The 20,635-nt window shown below is 45.1% G+C and overlaps 1 protein-coding gene across 1 annotated transcript in view; it reads right to left on the bottom strand.

The window, feature by feature from the left end:
• The window catches only part of ITIH6 (inter-alpha-trypsin inhibitor heavy chain family member 6), a gene marked incomplete at its 5' end in the record, with an annotated part of 40,992 nt that extends 20,357 nt beyond the window's left edge, over positions 1-20,635 (bottom strand). The window contains 8 exon segments of the mRNA XM_067722729.1: positions 5,648-5,764; positions 10,509-10,678; positions 12,841-13,020; positions 13,023-13,084; positions 13,928-13,947; positions 13,949-14,039; positions 19,085-19,239; positions 20,501-20,635. Coding sequence (XP_067578830.1) covers positions 5,648-5,764; positions 10,509-10,678; positions 12,841-13,020; positions 13,023-13,084; positions 13,928-13,947; positions 13,949-14,039; positions 19,085-19,239; positions 20,501-20,635 — 930 coding nt within the window.

Below are 20,635 nucleotides of genomic sequence, written 5' to 3'. Positions count from 1 at the left end.
CTATACAAGGTACTAAGTGTTGTATGGTTTTAATGTTCTCTGACTCCAGCACTTTAAGTCTAGGATTCTTAGGCCAAAATGCTCTATAGGCTCTAATGGATCAAAGCCTAGAACTGTACTGTCCAATGGTAACTGCTAGCCACATGTAGTTATTTAAATGTAAATGTAAGTTAGTTACAATTAAAGAAAAAGTTAAAATTCTGTTTCTTCATTTGCAGTAGCCACGTTTCAAGGGTTCAATAACCTCATGTTGCCAGCAGCTACTGTACTGGACACTGTTTAGAACATTTCTATCATCAAAAAAGTTCTACTGGACAGTGGTGATCGAGAAGGTTCAAGTTCTATGCTTTCAGAGAGCTAGGATTCATGAGTTCTATGGTTTCTGAGCCCATGATCAAGGATTCAATGATTCGAGGGCCCTAAAGTTTAAGAGCTTTACGACTCCAGGTATTTATAGCTACCTTTCAATGACTTTGCATGCTTTGGTTCTCTGTTCTCTCTAATCTGTTCTTCTACCTCAATTTCTGTTTCTTCCAGGCTGGTCTTCTCACCAGCCTCCAGATAACCTAGATTCTATTTCGTCTCCACAACTTTGTCCTTTACTTATTCATACCTTCATAGTTCCTTCAGTTGCTCTTTCTCTGGGCAGCCCTTCCTTGATTGCCTAGTCTGATCCATGCCCTTCACACCCAGATATTCCCTGTCCCACACTATTTGCTGACTATCTTACGTGGAATATTTTCATTCTCCATACAGATCTTGAGTCCTCTGAGAACAGGGCTTAGATTGCTACTTCCTCTTGGCTCCCTTCTCCATGACAATATTTAGTATAGGGCTACGCTCAGGGAATACAATATGTAGGTTCCAGTATTAGGGTACCATTTATAGGATAATTGCTATGCTCCTGGCAGTGCAATTTTAGATGCATCAGCTCATTTCATCTTCACAGCAACACAATGAAGAAGGTACTAATATTATCCTCATTTTACAAGAGATGACATTAAGGCTCAGAGAGTGGAGTGGCTAGCTCAAGGTCACACAGCTAGTCATTGATAGACCAGGGACTCAAATCTGTATTTTGGAGGTGGTAAATCCAGTGATTTTAAGCATAATATACACCTTCAACCTTTTATAGAGGTGTGGATTCTAGAAACCACAGGAAGGACATTTGTGGCTTGCCTTTCTCTACATCTTAAACTGATAGAAGATGCCTTGAATGCTTTTAAGGGAATCAGAATATTTCCTGCCATAAGATGAACTCAGGGGATAAGTCACACATTCTGGGATCAGGAGCTGAGCACCGGGGACTTCCCTGGTGGTCCAGTGGCTAAGACTCCACACTCCCAATGTAGGGGGCCCTGGTTCAATCCCTGGTCAGGGAACTAGATCCCACATGCCACAACTAAGAGTTCTCACGTGGCAACGAAGATCCTGCATGCTGCAACTAAAAAAAGAAAGAAAGAAAAAAAGATCCCACATGCTGCAAATGAAAAGATCCCACATGCCACAAAGAAGATTCCACAAGCTGCAACTAAGACCTGGAGCAGCCAAATAAATAAATAAATATTTAAAAAGAAAAAAGGAGCTGAGCACCATATTCCTGCTTCCATTGAGAGGGCTGACACATAAAGGATGGCTTCCCTGAGAATCTCCTGTTATCCAGGGACAGATTACGTTTTTAAAAGTATGTTGTTTAATCTCCTATTACTTTGAGATTTTCCAGCTATCTTTCTGTTGCTGATTTGTAGTTTTATTCCATTTAGTCTGAGAACATACTTTGTATGATTTATATTATTTTAAATTTGTTAAGGTGTGTTTTATGGCCCACAATGTAGTCTGTCTTGGCAAATGTTCCACATGAGCTTGGGGCAAATGTGTATTGTGCTGTTGTTGGATGAAGCGTTGTGTAGATGTCAGTTAGATTCAATTAAATGATGGTGTTGTTCAGTTCAACAATGTCCTTATGGATTTTCTGCCTGCTGGATATGTCCATTTCTGATATAGGGAAGTTGAAGTCTCCAACTATAATAGTGGATTTGTCCATTTATCCTTGCAGTTCTATCAACTTTTGCCTCATGTATTTTGACACTCTAATGTTAGGTGCATACACATTAAGGATTATTATGTCTTCTTGGAGAATTGACCCTTTTACCATAATATAATGCACCTTTTAATCCCTGACAATTTACTTGCTCTGAAGTGTACTTGGTCTGAAATTAATATAGCTGTTCCAGCTTTCTTTTGATTAGTGTTAGCATGGTATATGTTCTTTGCATCCCATTACTTTTATCTATCTGTGTCTTTATATTTAAAATGGGCTTCTTGTAGAAAACATAGTTGGTTTTTGTTTTTGTTTTGTTTTGACACTGACAGCTTCCGTCTTTTTTTTTTTAATTTTTAAAATTTTGTTATGGTAAGAACACTTAACATGAGATCTAGTCTTTTAAATTTTGAAGCAATTTTTAAGTCAGCCGTACTGTTTTTTTTTTTAACATCTTTATTGGAGTATAACTGCTTTACAATGGTGTGTCAGTTTCTGCTCTATAACAAAGTGAACCAGCTATACATAAACATTATATGGAAGCTTCTGTCTTTTAATTGGTGTATTTAGACAAGTCATCATTAAGGTGATTACTGATATAAGTAGATTAATATTTGCTATATTTTAAACTGTTTTCTCTTTGTTTCCCTTTTTTTTCTTTGTCTCCTACTCTTTTCCTGCCTTCTCTGGTTTCAGTCGAGTGTTTTATATGACCCCATTGTCTCTCGTCTCTTAGCATATCCATTATGTTAAGAAAATTTCTTAGTGGTTGCCCTGGAGTTTGCAACATGCCTTTACAACTAATTACAGTCCACATTCAAATAACACTATACAGCTTCATGAATAGTTCAAATACCTTGTGACAGAGTAGTCCAATTCCTCTATCTTGTCCTTTATAACATTGCTGTCATTAATTTCACTTATCAGTAAACTATATTCACTGAATACATTGTTGCTATTATTATTTTGAACAAATCGTTATCTGTTAGATCAATTAGTTAAAAAATAAAATATATTATTTTACTTTTATTTATTCCTTCTCTAACAATCTTCCTTTCTTTATGTAGATCCAAGTATCTGAGCTATCCCGTTTTCATTCTCTATGGAGAACTTCTTTTAACATTTAGCTGTGCAAGACAGGTCTACTGGTGACAATTCTCTCAATATTTGTTTGGCTGATAAAGTCTTTATTTTTCACTTTGGAAGGACAATTTTGCTGCATACAGAATTCAAAGTGAGTGGTTTTTTCCTTCAACACTTTGAATGTTTCACTACACTCTCCTTTTCCTTGCATGGTTTCTCAAGAGAAATTCAATGTAATTCTTATTCTTGTTCCTCTATAAGTAAGATATTATTTTCTGTGGGCTTTTACAGGATTTTCTCTTTGTCTTTAATTTTCTGCAGGTCGAATAGGATATGCGTACATGCACATTTCTTGGTATTTATCCTGCTTAGTGTTCTCTGAGCTTCCTGGACCTGTGGTTTGATGGATGTAATTTATTTTGGAAAATTTGTATCTGTTATTCCTCCAAATATTTCTTCTGTTACTTTCTTTCTTTTCCTTATGGTATTCCCATTACACATGTTACACTTTTGTACATGTACACAGTTCTTGGATATTTTGTCTTTGTTTTTTTTTTAACATCTTCATTGGAGTATAATTGTTTTACAATGATGTGTTAGTTTCTGCTCTACAACAAAGTGAATCAGCTATACATATATCCCCATATCTCCTCCCTCTTGCGTCTCCCTTCCACCCTCCCTATCCCACTCCTCTAGGTGGTCACAAAGCACTGAGCTGATCTCCCTGTGCTATGCGGCTGCTTCCCACTAGCTATATATTTTACATTTGGTAGTATATATAAGTCCATGCCACTCTCTCACTTCATCCCAGCTTACCCTTCCCCCTCCCCGTGTCCTCAAGTCTATTCTCTACATCTGTGTCTTTATTCCTGTCCTGCCCCTAGGTTCTTCAGAACCATTTTTTTTTTTTTTAGATTCCATATATATATATTTTTCATTCTTTTTTCTCTTTGCTTTTCAGTTTGGGAAGTTTCTATTGTCATATCTTCAAGTTCATTGATTCTTTCTTTGGCCATGTTCAGTTTCCTAATGATCCCACCAAAGGCATTTTTCATTCCTGTTACAGTGTTTTATATTTCTAGTATTCTTTTTAATTTTCTTAGGATATCCATCTCTGCTTAAATTTGCCATCTGTTCTTGTATGTTGCCCACTCTTCCCATTAGAACCATTAGCATATTAGTCATACTTATTTTAAATTCCTGGTCTGATAATTTCTAAGCTCTGCCATATCAGTTTGGTTCTGATGCTTGATTCATTTCTTCAGATTGTGTTTTTCCTTTTAGCACTCTTTGTATATTTTTGTTGAAAGCCAGACATGAGGTATGAGGTAAAAGGAAATGAAGTAAATAGACCTTTAGTGTGAGGTTTTATGTTTATCTTGTTAGGAGTTAGGTTGTGTTTGTTGGTTGCTGCAGTTGTGGGTGTCAGAGGCTAAAATTGTTTCTAGAGTCCTTGTTTTTGTTTCCTATGTTGTCTTGGATTTCCCTAGAGACTCTTTCATAAATAGAGTACAGGCTTCCAGTTCTTTCAACTGTAACCTCCTGCTTTTACACAGGGACCCAGCTGATATGGTGGTCATGCATGGGGGGAGGGGAAACATTCTATAGTTCTAGGATTAGGTCTCAGTCTTTTAGGGCACCTAGCCCCTGGAATATGCTCATCACAAGTTCTTTCAGCTTTTATCCTGCCTTAGATGAAATGGGAAGACTAAAAAGGTTTGGAGTTGGGTATATCCCTTCCCATACATTAAAGGCTAGAGGAGACAGTTTTCAATACTTCCCTTCTCCCAGTTTGGTTATATTCTCATAAAACACAAGTCAGTTAGCCTTAGGTCGGATGGGCTCTGTGGTTCAAAATGTCAAGGTAAAAAGGTTACACTGTCCCAAGACACTAGAACTGTATATTTCTAGAACCCTAGAGTACAATGGTTTGAAACGCTGCTTCCAGAACTTCATGGATTCAGGCTCTAAAGTCAAAATCTCTTTGGCCTATGGCTCCAGGATTCTGTTTCAAGGGTGCTATGGTAGGTGAGGTACAAGACTGAAGCCTAGATGGACCCAGGACTCTATGGCTTCTAAGCCCTATAAGGCCAGTGCACTGTATTCTTCTGGCTATATAGTCAAACAAAACAAAACAAAACAAAGCTGTGGCCCCTTGACAGTTCTGAATCTAAAATGACTACAGTTTTAATGTTTTGACTCATGCTTTATGATGCCAGAGTACTCTAGCCCAAAGTCTCTATGACTCTGGGCCTTATGAGACCTGGAGGTTTGTGGTTGAGGCTCTTGATGGATTCAGGCCCCACAGTCCTATGTTTCAGTGTTCCTATGATTCTGTGGCTCCATGTCTACGTGGCTCCTGATATGTAAGGTACCAAGACTCTAAGGTAGGCCTAGGCCTATAAGGTCCAAAGGTGATGGGATGGCAGGGTGTCTTGTCTCAGGGAACCACTGTACCAGCACTCTCTGCTTTCTGAGCTTTCTAAATCAAGAGCAATGAACGATCCCCAGGGTCCTTGTTACCTGCTTCATTTTGGTACCAAACACGGAGCCGCTCGCGTCAATAACAAACACCACGTTTTTCTTAACAGGTGGAAGGCTTCTGGGTGCAAAGTAATGAACAAAATAGCCATCGCAAATCTGGAGAAAAAGAAGTGGAATCAACAAAAACTGTGAAAGCCAGTCTAAATCAAGTCCCCTCTTATTTTGCTGCATAAAACCCTGCTCTTTTCCTTCCTAGGCCTTATCACTGTTGCTATTAAATAGGCATTTGTGGGATTGTTTGCTCAATGTCCATCTCCTCCACCAGAAGTGTATCTCTGCTGGTCAGGCTGCCAGCCCAGGGCCTGCCCCTGAGCTGTGGAGAAAATGAGACTGGCTTGTGGCCCAAGGCTCCAGGGATCAGGATCTCTGTAATATGTGAGTTCCTGTCTGTGAGAGCTGGGCTTGCATAGTCTTGAGGGCCCCTAGGGACGTTTTGCCTGGGCTCCAGGAACTGAGAGTGTTGTTTTAACCTCCCTCTATAGAGTGAGCCTGGGGCCCGGCTCCATTGCTGCCAGGGGCTGGGAGTTTGCAGGGCCTCCCTCTCCTCCTTAAACCTCCTTTCTGCTGTTGCTGGGCAGAGCAGGGAGGGGAGGAGGGAGCAGAGGCTGAGTGAGCTATTTGTTCAGAGGGGATTGGTTAGACCAGGTGCAGATGCCTTGGGCTATCAGGGATATGATTGGCTGCTGACCCCCTTCCCCCACTCCATCTCTCCTTCTGCAGAGCCTGGGGCCTGGGACAGTTGAGGGAAGGGGAGGGGGAAGCTGGAAGGGCCCCCAGGACCAGTGGCAGCTCAGCCTAAGGAAGTATAGGCTTGCTGAGGGTCTGAGCTGCCCAGGAGCCTGAAGCAAGCTCTGTCCTGGGATAACCAGCTTATTCTCCTCTCAGCCCTTCAGGCATTCTCCGGTCACAAAGCTGGACACACTATCTCCTCCCATCTTGGAGGGCGGGAGGGGGGTGGTGGAGAGCAGGAAGGAGATGGGAGGACATCTTGCTCTTCCCCTCCACCCCAGCCTTTGAATTAATTCACAAGCACAAGCGTAGGCTTTGTCTGCACTTTTTCCTGGCACTCTACAGCAGTTCCCCGAGCCCTGGGTCAACCATCCTGCAACTGCCCAAGCCACAGGCAGAGTCCAGCTGCCCTTCTGTGTTCTCCCCATACCTGGGTAGGTGAGACTTCTGGGAAAATCACATTCCTACCTCTCCATGGTCCCAGGCTCACCAGTGACCCCACACCTCACATCCTATTATGTAAACCAGAGGCATGACCCAGGTCACCAACCTCTCACACTCCCTTCAACTGTCATGCCACCCCATTCTCAGGAAATGCCTCCCCTCCCTCTTCATGAAAAAATTAAGGGCACCAGGCCATGTCCCTTGGACTGCCCACCCCACCCTTGCGCAGGGTCCACACACCTATATGCCTCCTCCCTCTACTGAAAGACAAAACAATCCTTCCCTGACCCCATGCATGCCCAGCCTCCAGTACCTCCTCCACCAGCCAGACTCCTACTCTCCAACCCAGCCCATGCACCCGACTGGGTCTTCTTTAGAGTTTAAAAATGTTGGTGTCTTTTCCATCCACTAAGACAACCTCCATTCATCCCAATCCCACCCAAACTTCAAATCAGCTCCTTTCTTCCCGGTAGCATGCCAAGGTAATGAACTCGGCAGCTGCAATGGTCTTCTCACCTCCGGTTTACTCCTCTGCCCACTGCAGCCTGGCTCCCACCCCCACCGCTGATCCATCTCTCACCAAAGGTAGCAACGACCAGTTGGTTGGAAAACTCAGTGGGTGTATTTCAGTTCTCACCAGACTGCACCTCCCTGATATATTTCACAATTGACAATCACTTCTGCTCCTCAGAAGAATCTTTTCCCCTGGGATCCAGAGAGGATGAACACTCCTTATTCTCCTACCAGCTCTCAGGTCCATCGGATTCAGTCTCTTTCTTCAGCTCCATTTCCCCACTGTCCCTTAAACAGTGTTGCCTAATATTTGTCTGTCATGGCGTGCAAAGAGAATGATTACGTTTGTGTAGCACAATGGAGGGAAGTGGTGGGGATTTACAGCCCTGAATAGGCTGATGGCAGCTCCGTGGGGCCAGATACCCCAAGGGCTGTGGAGATCAATAGCTCCTAGACTGGGAAGCTCTACCTTAGCAACTGCCATCCTGGGTCTGCTCTTCTGGCTCTATACATTTGGCCTGGGTCACCTCCCTAGCTCTCTTGGATTCAACCCCTGAATTTCCACTGCTGACCCCACAACTCTTTCCCCAGTCCGATGCTCTTCACTCTTCCCCCTCCACAGCTTCATACACACTCACCATTGGACCTGTTCCCTTGGATGGCTGAAGCCTCCAATGTATGTTGCCCAAACAACAAATTCATTACCTTCCTCCCATCTCAGCCTTGCGTGTCTTTGTCATTTAGAGGCACCATCATCCACATGGTCACTCCAGATACAAACCTGAGTGTCACCCCTGAATCCTCCTGTGTCCCTCACTCCTCACATCCAACCAGCCACAAATTCATGCTGGTTTGATCTGCTGGATATGTCTCAGGCCCAACCCGCCTCGCCATCCCAAACTAATGAAGTCCAAATTTAGGGCTCCTTTCCCTCTGGTTTCCCTGCTTCTCCTGGGGCCCCTCCCGTCCATGCATCGTTGCAGCAGCTGCAAGGTCTGGTCTTTCTAAACACAAACCTCATAGCATCATTCCCTCTCAGGGCTCCCTGGGCATGTTCAACATAAATTTTATGTTCCTTATCAAGCCCCTGCAGCACTCATGGCCTTCAGTCTCACCTCTTAGCATTTCTTGGGCCTCAAATCAAAACTCCAGGAACTCCAATCCACTTGTAGTTCCCTACACACCCCTGGATATTTCCAGCCTCTATTCTTTGTATCATGCAGCCCTCAGTTTACTAGACTGCCTTTGCCTTCTGAGAGCCCCCCTTCCCAACTTGGCACACTTCTTTGAATTCTTTAAGACCCAGGTCAGGCTCCCTGACCTCCTCACCCCTCATGATGGCTTCCATCATACTTATGTTGTCATTGATAAAGCACTTCTCATCTTGTGTCATTCTCGTGTCTCTCTGTTTCACCTGGAGACAGTGAATAAGATCTGTGTGTGATTCACTTCAGGGTTCCTGACATCAGCCAGCAGTGGGCATAACGGATTAGGTGCCCATGGAGTAAATGTGTTGGGCTTTGAAAGGCAGGCATACTCAAGTAAAATGGGAGGTGAATTGAGGGGTTCTTGGTTGGGGGATGCAGGAATCATAGCACACAGTGGATGGGGGTATCAGTCGTACTATTTAATGCCTAGTTCCGTCTGTTCTATCTGTATCTTTACTCCAGGCAATGATGGGAGAGGTAAAGAATGAACAAGCAGACAAATGTCTCAGTTCACACGTGCACGCGCGCGTGTGCACTCACTCACACACATACACACACACACACACACACACACACACACACACACACACACCAGAACACCAGGTTAAGGCCCTGCTGCCACCTACTGGCATGATACCCTCAGCTCCTGAGAGGGTGAATTGCTTCTATTCCCCTTACACAACAGGCCTCTGTTATACCTCTGTGCCTCTGCATATGCGATTCCCTTCTCTCTGCATGCCCTCCCCTTCATCCTATCGGCCCAGGTGGAGGTAAAGTCTATTCAGTTTTCCTATGCTAACTTAAAGGCCAACTCGTTCAGGAAGGCTCTCGTGAAACCCTCCTCAGTGGTATCCATACGTAACCCATTACATATTTATACACAGCCCTTAGAACCTTTTATGACTGCTCTGGCTCTATGTATCGAGTTACCTCAGGATGGGACATTTCCAAAGGGAGATTAGGGACTGTGTCCAACTCATTCCTGACTTCCCAGAGTCACTGAGGGCAGGACTGGGCTAGAGATGTTTCCAGCTTGATGGAGGTGAGTCCACATATGAATGAATGAATGAATAAGTAAGTGCATGAGGAGAGGTGTAACCAAAGCACTATACTAGCCCAGAGCAGAGAGAGGAATTGTAAGTGGGGTGGGGTCATCATGGAGGTGGCACTGAAGCAAGGTTTTCAGGGATGAGGAGGACACTCACCAGTGGAAAAAGGAGGGAGAAGACATTCCCAGGGCGGCAGACAGTATGAGCACATACTCAGGCACAGATGACTGGCAGGTTCAGGTGCTTTGGGACATTGGTGTGTGGTGTGGCGTGGTGTGGGGCAGCTGGAGGATGGTTTGTGTGCTGGAGGCAGTGAGAGGTGTGGTGGGAGAAGCAGGCTGGGACCAGACCTCTCAGGCTGCCATGCAATTGTTGTTGTGAAGCCAAGGGTCCCGGATCAGCCTCTACCCCTCTGGTAGAGCGTGGGACCTCTGCACATTCTTCGTGAGTGTGTGAGCTCAGAATTTAAGGGTTCCCTGTTTAGGCAAATGGCTCAAGTGAGGCAAAAAGAATTTTTAAAACTTAGAGACATCCAGAAAGCCCAAGAGAACATGAGAGTATCAGAGCTGCAGAAAGTGTGAGAGACTAATCGCTGGCCAATGGTTGCCTTTCCGAAAGGTCTGGTTAAGAGTGGGCTATGACTTGCTTCAGTTAGGAATGGATTCACCTGGATCTTGATTCAGTTTATACAGTTCCGGGTGTCCAACCCTTTGGGGGACACATGTGCCTCACCAGGTGTGAAGTCATGTGTCGCTACACACCGTCCTATCCGTGTTCACTAGTCCTCACTGATCCCTAGGGAGAAACAAACGTGCACCTTGTGGAGGCCAGCGCCTTGTTTCCCAGGTCTGTCTGACTCCAGAGCCCACGCTCTTTCCATTCTCCTGGCCCTCTCACCTGCACGTCTCCAACGATGTCCTCCATGACTACATCATACTGGACCACGAAGTCGGCCCTGATGCCTGAACTGGAGAAGGCAGACTGATCTTGCAGTGTCGCGCAGAAGGTAATTCGGACACTGGTCTCTCCCCTCTCAATCCTGGTGGATGGGGGCGAGTCAGCCTCACCTGCATGGGTGGGGAGGGGTTAGGTGGGATGGAGAGCTCACCAGGCAGAAAGTCAGGTAAAGGGACATCAAAAGAGGCAATATCTGGGGAGGGTGAGAAGTAAGCCCTGCACCACCTGCTGTTCCTTTTGCCTGCAACGCCCCTCCACCTGCCCAAATGCTACATTCCTCTCCCAATCCTACAACCAGCTCCCCCTACTCTGCCTCTTCCACGGGCCCAGCCTGACAGACCCAGCCCCCACTCAGCTCCCAGGCTCTGGCAGCCTGGCCCTCACTCACAACTTCATCCTGGCTCATTTGCCATCCATCCAGGGAGCCCAGTCTCTGGAGGAGTGTCATGTCCCCAGGAGCCTGGATCTCCTCCCGGAGAGACCGTGTCGTGTGTGTTGTGGAGAGAGACAGATACACAGTCAGGGCCTCGGTCTCCTCCCATGCCCCTTACTGCTGTGGGAAACTGCAGCCCAGCAACGTTCTCTTCTAGATAGAATTTCATGTGTTTTCTTCCCCCTCTGGCTCCTTGACTCTCAGAATCACGTGTGTGAATAAGACTTTTAGCGCCTCATGAAATCACAGATGAACTTCTGGTCCCGGATGTTTGCTGAGCTGGCCACAAGATCAACTCCTCTGGAATTTCAGCCCAAGACAAATGTCCATTTAGACATGCCTCTGTGCCTCCTTTTTTCCAGAAAATGGAAACTAGGGAATTCTGCTCCCCACCCCCCTTTCCTGCTACAGCTGTCAGGAAGCTTAGGGGCAAACTGAGCCCCCATACTCTCTGAGGCGTCTGCTTACATACATTCCCTTGGCTTCCTTCCTTTCAGAGGTCTTTGTTCTGTTTTATCCCCACAGGATTGGCTCTCCCCTCCGTTTTAACCTTTAAGGAGAAGGGGGGAGGGAGCTGCCATTTATAGCTTAGGGTTTAAGCGTGCAAGCTCCAAGGACTCAGATGCTGCCTGTGGGCCCCTGGACAAGTTATTCACACTCTCTAAGCCTCAGGCTCCTCATCTGTAGCACGGGAAGGATAATAGCTCCTCTTTCATAGACAGTGTTTGTGCGAATTCAGTGAGATCATTTATGTAAAGCATTTGGAACCATACTTGGATCTTAGTAAGTGCTCGATAATGCTAATGATTACAATTATCATCAGGTCTTCATTACTCTGTACCAGTGATTTGCAGAGAGGAATTTTCTCAAATTCTCACAGTGGTCCTGGGCCATCGATTGCACGTCCCCATCGTACAGACGGGAAAAGTGAAGCAGAGCCAGTGAGTGATTTGCCTGCTGCCCCACCTTTGGAGAAGGTCAAACCTGGGATTTGAACCCAGGTCTGTGTCTGTCTCTCTCTTGTCTGTATTCCATACTGTCTCTCTGGGTCAGCAGGATCCAAGTAGGTAGGACATCCGAAGCTAAACAGTTTAGCGAGAGTGGCCACATGACATGGGTGATTTCTCTGTGCCTGTCCACTTGTCCCTCAGCGGAGGCGTCTAGGCCGGACCAGTGGTTCTCCAATCTGACTGGACATCAAGTTCACTTGCAAATGGGTTAAAAAGATAGGTTCCTGGGCCCCTCCCCAACCTACTGAAGCAGACTCCAGGAGGGTGGGGTCCAGGAATCTGTATTCTGACAGCTCACATAGCGATTCTGCTGGCCGTAGCCAGTGTGGCCTTCAAACACCTTGAGATGGAAAAACAAACACCTTGAGATGAAGTTTGAAGCAAGCCTGGCAGCCAGGACATCTCTCTGGCATACAGGGCCTGAGATGATGTCCTCTGGGGCAGCCTGCACTTCACACTGTCCTCCCATTGCCCTTCCATTCTCAGTGGTGATTCCAGAGGAAAGCAAGTGTGGGCTCTGAATCCCTTAGCAATGTCAACATATGATTTCATGGAGCTGACCCAGCAACTCCTTCTCCCCTTTTACAATTTCAGGAGGGAAATCACCACTGCGGGAAATGTGGGACTTGCTGGTTTCACACAGCTTGCAAGGATGAGAGCAAGTTTGTAACCGAAATATTTTCAACTCCAAACCTGCCCTCTTCTCCTTGTTTGAATGGGAAAGGAACCTAGGGCAGAAGTGGTATTAGAGGGAAGCAGAGGGAAAAGGGGCAGCTTCCCATTTAGGGAAGGCCAGTCTTATGGTTGACCTGTAGTGCTGCTCACATACTTGTGTGGGTGTTGGTGTGCAGGCGGCTGGTCCTCAGCGGTGGTACGTGAAGATAGCCAATGCCTGTCTTTTCTGACACTGTGACCTCTACACTCAGCCTTGTCACCAATTGGGGTCTCAGGCTCACCACCAGCTGGTACTGGCCCTGGTGCCGCTGCAGCAGCTCCTCGTAGGCGAGAAAAAAGTCACCTTTGTGGCTGTTGCCAGGCTGGTGAAGATGCGAAACTTCTCTGATTCTCAGTCCCTGGTCTTGAAAGGGAGGAGGATGAGAGATGGGATGTCGTGAGGAGGAGGGGAGCTGTTAGATGACCTAGTTCTGGCTACCCCCTCTCTGGCCCCAGCAGACCTGGCCAGGCTTCTGTTTCAGCTAAGTCCCTCAACCACAGTTAGTTATTCACTCACCCACTTGTTAAACTATCTCTCTCACTCATTCATCCTCTTAAATATTCTGCCTAAGAAATTCTATCACAGGCAGCTTACCCATAAGGAAACTATGTTAGTGAAAATCTGAATCTACAATAAAACAATAAGGGAGTAATGATTTATTTTATAAAAAGAGGTTTCAATTTACACACAATGTCTCTTTCCCTTCAAATAACCCCTCACACCCACCCCTCCCCCATGCTTTAGACTAAGCTTGTTTATACGCCATTAATTCCTCAGTATGCAGTAGCCAAACCTAAAGTTTCCGTGCTTGATGAAACTCTTTTGGAGGCTGAGAGGAAACATTGAAGGAAGACAATACACTTCTGCCATCAGAATGGAACTCAGTTAGGAAACAGGATTTGATTTAGAGAAATCTCACTTGAACATAACCTTACCGGAAGATGCCAGTTCTTAAATAAGCCACATCCTGCTGGCAGGAGGAAAGTGGAAGTAGTGAAGTAAACTCCCATTTATTGAACACCTACTCTCTTATAGGTTTTGCTATTCATTAACTCACCTCATCTTCATGTAATCCTATGAAGTAGAGATCATTATCCCCACATTACAGAGGTAGAGATTGAGGCCAAGTGAGAACATGTGTAAGTCCCTGATCACACATCTAAGATGAACTTGTCATGTTTCAGACTGGTTGGAGCCTTACCTGATGCCTACATGAGCAGCTATTTTTTCCTTGCTGATGGGCTTCCTCATAGATTTTCTTTTCCTGGTGCTTCTCTTTGACTTCTGCAATGTAGACTTTATTGTTGATGGTCCTGATGGAGCAGGAAAGAGGAAGGACAGACAGAAACAGAGAAAGGAAAAAAGAGATGGTCAGTGACATAGACAGAAAGAGACATACAAAGAAGATGGAAGAGGAGGATGAGGGATGGGGAGAGAAAAAGAGCAAAATAGAACTGTGAAGCCAGAGTGAGAGAAGGAAGAAGAGAAGAGAGCAGAGTCCAGGGAGATAAAAGCAGGTGAAGCAGTTATCATTATCTCCATTTGTCAGGTGGGGAAATAGAGACCACACAGTTGGTATATGGTTGACTTGGTGTTAGGACTTTATGTTTTCCAAAGTGTTGAATGAATTCCATGTTTTGGCACATAAAATAATTTTAGGTGGGACACAACTGAACATTTTTATTACAATTGTTATATATTTACTGTAATGTGTATTAAAAATATAAGTAGCATGTTGAACACATGAGCTCATAGATATTGTTACTTAGGATAAGCCTAACTTAGGTAATCTTAAGTGTATCTATTTACAGAAACTATATTAAGTAACTAATATGGTGGGTGGCACAGGCAGTAAAAATTGTGAAAGCAGAATGCAAATTGCTGCAAAGGCATCTGAGATTGACTAGGGAAGGGGCCTTGACCTTAGCGGGCTCAGAGACCAATGAGATACTAATTCAAACTTGTTTTACCCCAGTTTTTCCTATTGCTCTAAGGAAGGTAATAAGGTATAAAGGAGTTCAAAGAAGGGAGGAAGCACTTTTGCCCAAGTCTTCCAGAAAAGGTCCTAGAGGAGGTGGCCTTGGTGGTGGGGGAGTTCAAATTAGGGAAGATTTGGACAAATGATCATCACTGGCCATGCCTCCTCAGTCTCCTTTGTTGGCTCCTTCTCTTCTTGATTCTAAATCTTTGGAACATTCCTAGACTCTGCTCTAGACCTCCCCTTCCTCTCCTCTGTTCTTTCTACAGTCACTCTCTAGGTGAGGTCATCTAGTCCCATGGGTTTAAATATCATTTGCACACAGAGGCCTCCCAAATCTGTATCTCTAGTGTGGACCTGTCTCCTGAACTCCAGACCTATATATCGCTTACTTGACATTTCACTAGCATTTCCAATAGGCACCTAAAGCTTAACATATCCCAAACTGAGTTCCTTGTAGCTCCTCCACCTCCCAAATCTGCTCCTCCCTTGGTTTTCCTTATCTCAGGAAATAGTTGTTCGGCTGGAAATCTTAGAGTAATGCTTGCCTCCCTTCTTCCTCTCATACACCACTTCTAATCCATCAGGGAATTTTGACCCTATCTTTAGATATGTCCACAATCTGATTACTTCTCCCCACACCCACAATTACTACCCTAATCCAAACTAGCAACATTTCTTGCTTGGATAAATGCAACAACCTACTAACTGGCCTCCTTCTTTAAAGCCTTGCCTCCTTATTACCTGTTCTCTTCACAGCAGTCAGACAGATCCTAGATCCTGTTAAATCCTAAGTCAGACCATGTCCCTTCTTTGCTCAAAAGTCTATGTGGCTCTTGTCTCAAATCAGAGTAAAGGCCAAAGTCCTCACCAGGGCCTCCATGGTCCTATACTATATGGCTCCCTGTCACCTCTTTAACCCCATCCCCTCCTTCTCTTCACCTTATTTATTATTCTCCAGCCACCAAGGCCTCCTTGCTGTTTCTTGAGTTTTTTCAGAACACTCCTGTTTAAGAGCCTTTACAATTTCTGTTCCCTTTGTTTGGAACACTCTTCCTCCAGATATTGGCAAATCTTATACTCTCTCTTCTTTCAGGTCTTTGTTCAAATGTCATTTCCTCAGAGAGACATCCTTGATCGCTCCTAAACAGCGCCTTCCCACTCACTCTTTATCTCTCTTGCTCTACTTTCTATTTCTTTGTAACACTTATCCATAAACTGACATATACTTCCTTGTTTATTTTTCCCTTATCTGCCTTCTCCATTGGACTGTAAGCTCCTTGAGGGCAGGGATTTTTTCTGTATTAATTGCTACTGTATCCCCAGTACCTGGAATGCTGCCTGGCACATAGTAGGCGCTCAACAATTATTTGTGGAATGGGCATTCAATACAGACAGCAGGAAAACACAGGGACCATGTTTCAGAGAACAGCAAGTAGTTAGATTTGGCTGGAACAGAGAGGTAGGGAAAGGAGTTATGGAGAGAAGTTTGGAGTGGTTGTATAAGCCTAGAGAATAAAGGGTTTTGAACACTAGACTCAATGAGCTCATATGACAGTGAAGACTAGATATGGAGAATGGGAGTCCAAGATAAATCTTGAAGGGGGGGATGGGTCAGATCTGGTCTTTGAGGAGTGATAGATAGTTCCTTGTCCTAGAGAACGTTACTGCAACTCTGCAAGCGGCAGGAACAACAGTCTCTCTTTAACAAATGGAAGGCACAGGTACTGGGGGTGGTTGGGGTAGAATGAAGTTATTTGACCAAAGAAGCAGTTTCTAGGAACACTTGAGGAGGATATGCAACCTGCAGAAAAGACCACTCAGGTGGGAAGTGTTTCTAGGCAGCTGAAACAGACTATTGCTGTGGCTGGGCTCATGTGGGGGTGGGCTGAGCTGGCATTGCCCCAAGGTCTCCTGGGGGTTGTAGGGGTGTAGGGTGGGGCTGGTCTGGCAGCAGCACACTGGGGCCTCTCTATGTGTGCTACCTGCAGCAAGCATACTTTCCATGGAGTCTGCCCAAAACATTTCCTCCAGCCTGCTTTGCTTAATTAAAAAAATTATTTTGGAGTTTTTTCTATTAGAGCAAAAATCCACATTCTGTTTGACTGCTTAGCTCTTGTATCATTTGACCAGCAACCTCTCTGGTGAGCCCCCATACTCCAAACCCATGCTGTCTTTTTTGCCTTTGATCTTCCTGGGTCACCCACACACAGTGATCCTGGTTCCTTCCAGTCTTACCCATATGGAAATCCTGTTTCCAGGAAGCTTTCTTTGACTACCTCACCACCTCTCCCATGAACTCCCTTGCCAGGGACACACTGCCTACCTCCTCCAACCTTTCCTCTCTTCGGGGGAGTGCCATCTGTCCATCAAGGCCAGGAGGTTCCTGATGACAAAGCTCAGGCTCTAGGGCTGCTGTTAACAGAGGCTTACAGATTGTTTATAGCACAAAGCCCACCTCTGGTGAGGGGGTCTGTGCAAAGGCCGAAACTCTGCACGTGCTGGCCTCATTCATCTGCTAAATCTGAGTCACTCTTCCCGTTGGGACCATTTTCTAATTCACACTAAGGTATTATATGAGCCAATGAGGCCCCACCAAGTTCTCCTTATCTGCTCCTCCTCTCAACGTTTACCATCTCAAAGAAGGCACTGTCATCTACCAGGTCAGACAAGCTGAAATCAGGTGGGCACCTTCTATCTTTACTTACTCCCCACATGTATGCACCAGGTTGTTTCTCCCTCCTTATGGTATCTCAAATCCCACCCCCACTACGCTGTTCCAGCCCTCAGCAGCCCTTATGCGGATATTGCCTCAGGCTCCTTACTGAGCTCCCTGCTTCCCAGCTGGCCTTTCCAGCCCACCCCACCTCACTATTGTCACTCCTTGCTTAAAACCTTGCCATATCTCCTCATTATGGGCCACAGTTATTTCTAAAGTGGAGTACACACACTCTGGGGGTGCTGGAGTGTGTACACGCCAACACACACTGAGGGAGTGGGAAAACAATGTTAACACTCTACTTATAGGGTTTTCTCTTACATTGTCTATGTATATTTTTACATATGCTTCATAATGTACCTAATATATTTGCTCAGTAGTGTATTTATAGACTTTATAAATTAATAAATAATATATATTTGGGAAGTACATGATCAATTTTTTCCTGATGGGTGTGCAAACACATAAGATGGTTTGGAGACCATCAAGTAAGGTCCAGGTGCTTGGTCTGGCATTGGCAGCCTTCTACCACCTAGTCATTCCTTACCTCTCCAGTCTCAATTTTGACCACTCTCTACCTCTGCTTGTGCCCTACACTCTGGTGACACTGAAGTCCTTCCAGTTCCCCTAATGGGGAAACATTTATTCCTGTGCTCCTTTTGCCTGGATTCTCCAGCCCTGCCCTCAGCCTGCTTGCCCGATGAACAGCTCATATTTTGAACCTCAGTTTAGGTATCATCTTTGTGAGGCTTTCTCTGCATGGGGCTGGGGAACTGACCACTGTCTCCTGGTAGGTCTCGCCATTCCCACCATCCCCACCATCCCGCATTCACGCTTCTCTTTCTTCCCAGCATACTTTATTAAAATTATCTGCTTTCATTTTTATTTCCCCCATTAGACTGTGAACTCTTTGGGAGCAGGACCATGTGCAATTCATCTTCCTTTTTCCGTAATACCCAGCCCAGTGTAAGTCACACAGTCAGCATCAGGAAATGTTTGTTAAAAAAATAATCAAGCAAATATTATCAAGGAAATATTATCTGCCCGCCACTAATTTTAGCATATATTTTCACATATATTAGCTCATTTAATCCTTTCAGGTGGGTTCTAATTTATTTTATTTTATTTTATTTATTTATTTATTTTTGGCTGCACTGTGTCTTCGTTGCTGGGTGCGGGCTTTCTGTAGTTGCGGCGAGCAGGGCTACTCTTCATTGCAGTGCGCGGGCTCCTCATTGCGGTGGTCTCCCTTGTTGCAGAGCATGGGCTCCAGGTGCACGGGCTTCAGTAGTTGTGGCATGCGGGCTTCAGTAGTTGTGGCTCGTGGGCTCCAGAGCGCAGGCTTAGCAGTTGTGGCGCACGGACTTAGCTGCTCCGTGGTATGTGGGATCTTCCCAGACCAAGGCTTAAACCCGTGGTCCCCTGCATTGGCAGGCAGATTCTTAACCACTACACCACCAGGGAAGCCTGGTGGGTTCTAACTTTATCCCCATTTTACAGATGTGTAAAATGAGACTCTGATAAGTGACATGATTTGTCCTGAGTCCCATAGCTGGCAGAATCAGAATTCAAACTCAAGAGTGCATGCTCTCTATCACTATGCTCTGCTGAAAGAATGAACAAAAGAATGAATAAAACAGTGAGTTTGGAAGCAGACTTACATGGTGAAATTGGAGATAAAGGTGAGGCGAGGCAGATCCAGGTCAAAGATGACTTCATGAGCCTTGGCATGCGGACTGAACAAGACAGAGGTGACCAAGGTGTGGGCGTAGCGGGAAACCACAGTAGAATGCATTGAATAGATTTTCATCAACAGCTGAGGGAAGACAGGGAGGTGGGTTAGGTAGACTCTATCCTTGGCCTACATGTATTAGTACCCAGGACTCCTGGACAGGCCTCAAGGTACAAGTGGAGAAACTGAGGCCCAGAGAGGGAAAACAGCCTCTGTCATTCATTTTGTGGATCTGCCTAATATTTCAGTGAGCTTTACCAAGTCTCAGACCTAAAGGCTCACAGAGGATCACAAATCAAGGGACTTCTGGACAAGTGCTTCTCCAACTTTAATGTGCACATGAATTTCCTGGACATCTTGTTAAAATGCAGATTCTGATTTAACAAGTCAGGGGTGGGGACTGAGATTCTGACTTTGTAACAAACTCCCAGGTGATGTTGATGCTGCTGGTCTATGAATTTTACTTTGGGTAGCAAGGCTTTAGAATATAACAGAGTGGCTGTCATTCATTGAGCTCTACTCTGTGCAAGACACTGTGATATATGTGTCTATAACTATATCTATATCTATTCCCTTTTTAGGAACTCAAGTGTAAAGGATTGCACCTGGGGACTTCCCTGGATGTCCAGTGGTTAAGACTCTGCACTTCCACTGCACAGGTCACAGGTTTGATCTGGTTGGGGAACTAAGATCTCCCATGTTGCAAGGCGGGGCCAAAAGAGGGGAAAAAAAAAAAAAGAATTGCACCTGATAAGTACAATCAGACACTGAAAGCATGATAAGCATTTGGCATCCATGATCTTATTTAATCCTCACATCGGCTCTATGGGCTACATAATATTATTGTTCATATTTTACAGATGTGTTAACTGGGCCCAGAGCCTGAGGCCGCACAGTAAGTAACATATCGATCTTCTTCCTGACCTTTCCTGAAGCCATGATCCCTTCATCTACCCACACGTCTAGCTCATTCTCAGTGTGGGGCAGAGGGAAATGAAGGCATTTGGGATCAGCTGGACCTAGAATCAAATTCTGGTTCTGCCACCTCTTAACTGTGTCAATCTCTGAGCCTCAGTTTCCTCTTCTATAACAGTAGATAGCTTAGCTATCTACTTAGCTATAATAGTAGAGCTTAGGTTACAGGGATGCTGTAAGGACTAAATGAAATAATAACTCTAAAATCCCTGGTGGAGCACCTGACATATGCTCAGAAAATAGTAACTCTTTCCTCTGGCCCTAGTTTCCTAGGACTGAGAAAGCAGACCAAATAACCTTCCACTGTTGCCCCCAAGGAGCTAATTTCCTTGCAAATCCTGGGGCTCTGTTCCCTCATCCCAGATCTAACCTTTGTGCTTGATGAGGAGGTCCCAGAAGGTCCCTGGCATGTCAGTTCCAGGAGAATGGTCAGCAAAAAGCTGATACAGATGAGGCATCTCCATTTAGACAAGATGCCACCTCTGGCCCGGGGCTGTTGTTCACA

Source organism: Pseudorca crassidens, chromosome X (assembly GCF_039906515.1).
Source record: "Pseudorca crassidens isolate mPseCra1 chromosome X, mPseCra1.hap1, whole genome shotgun sequence".
Lineage (NCBI taxonomy): Eukaryota > Metazoa > Chordata > Mammalia > Artiodactyla > Delphinidae > Pseudorca > Pseudorca crassidens.
This window is presented reverse-complemented; position numbering and strand designations above follow the sequence as displayed.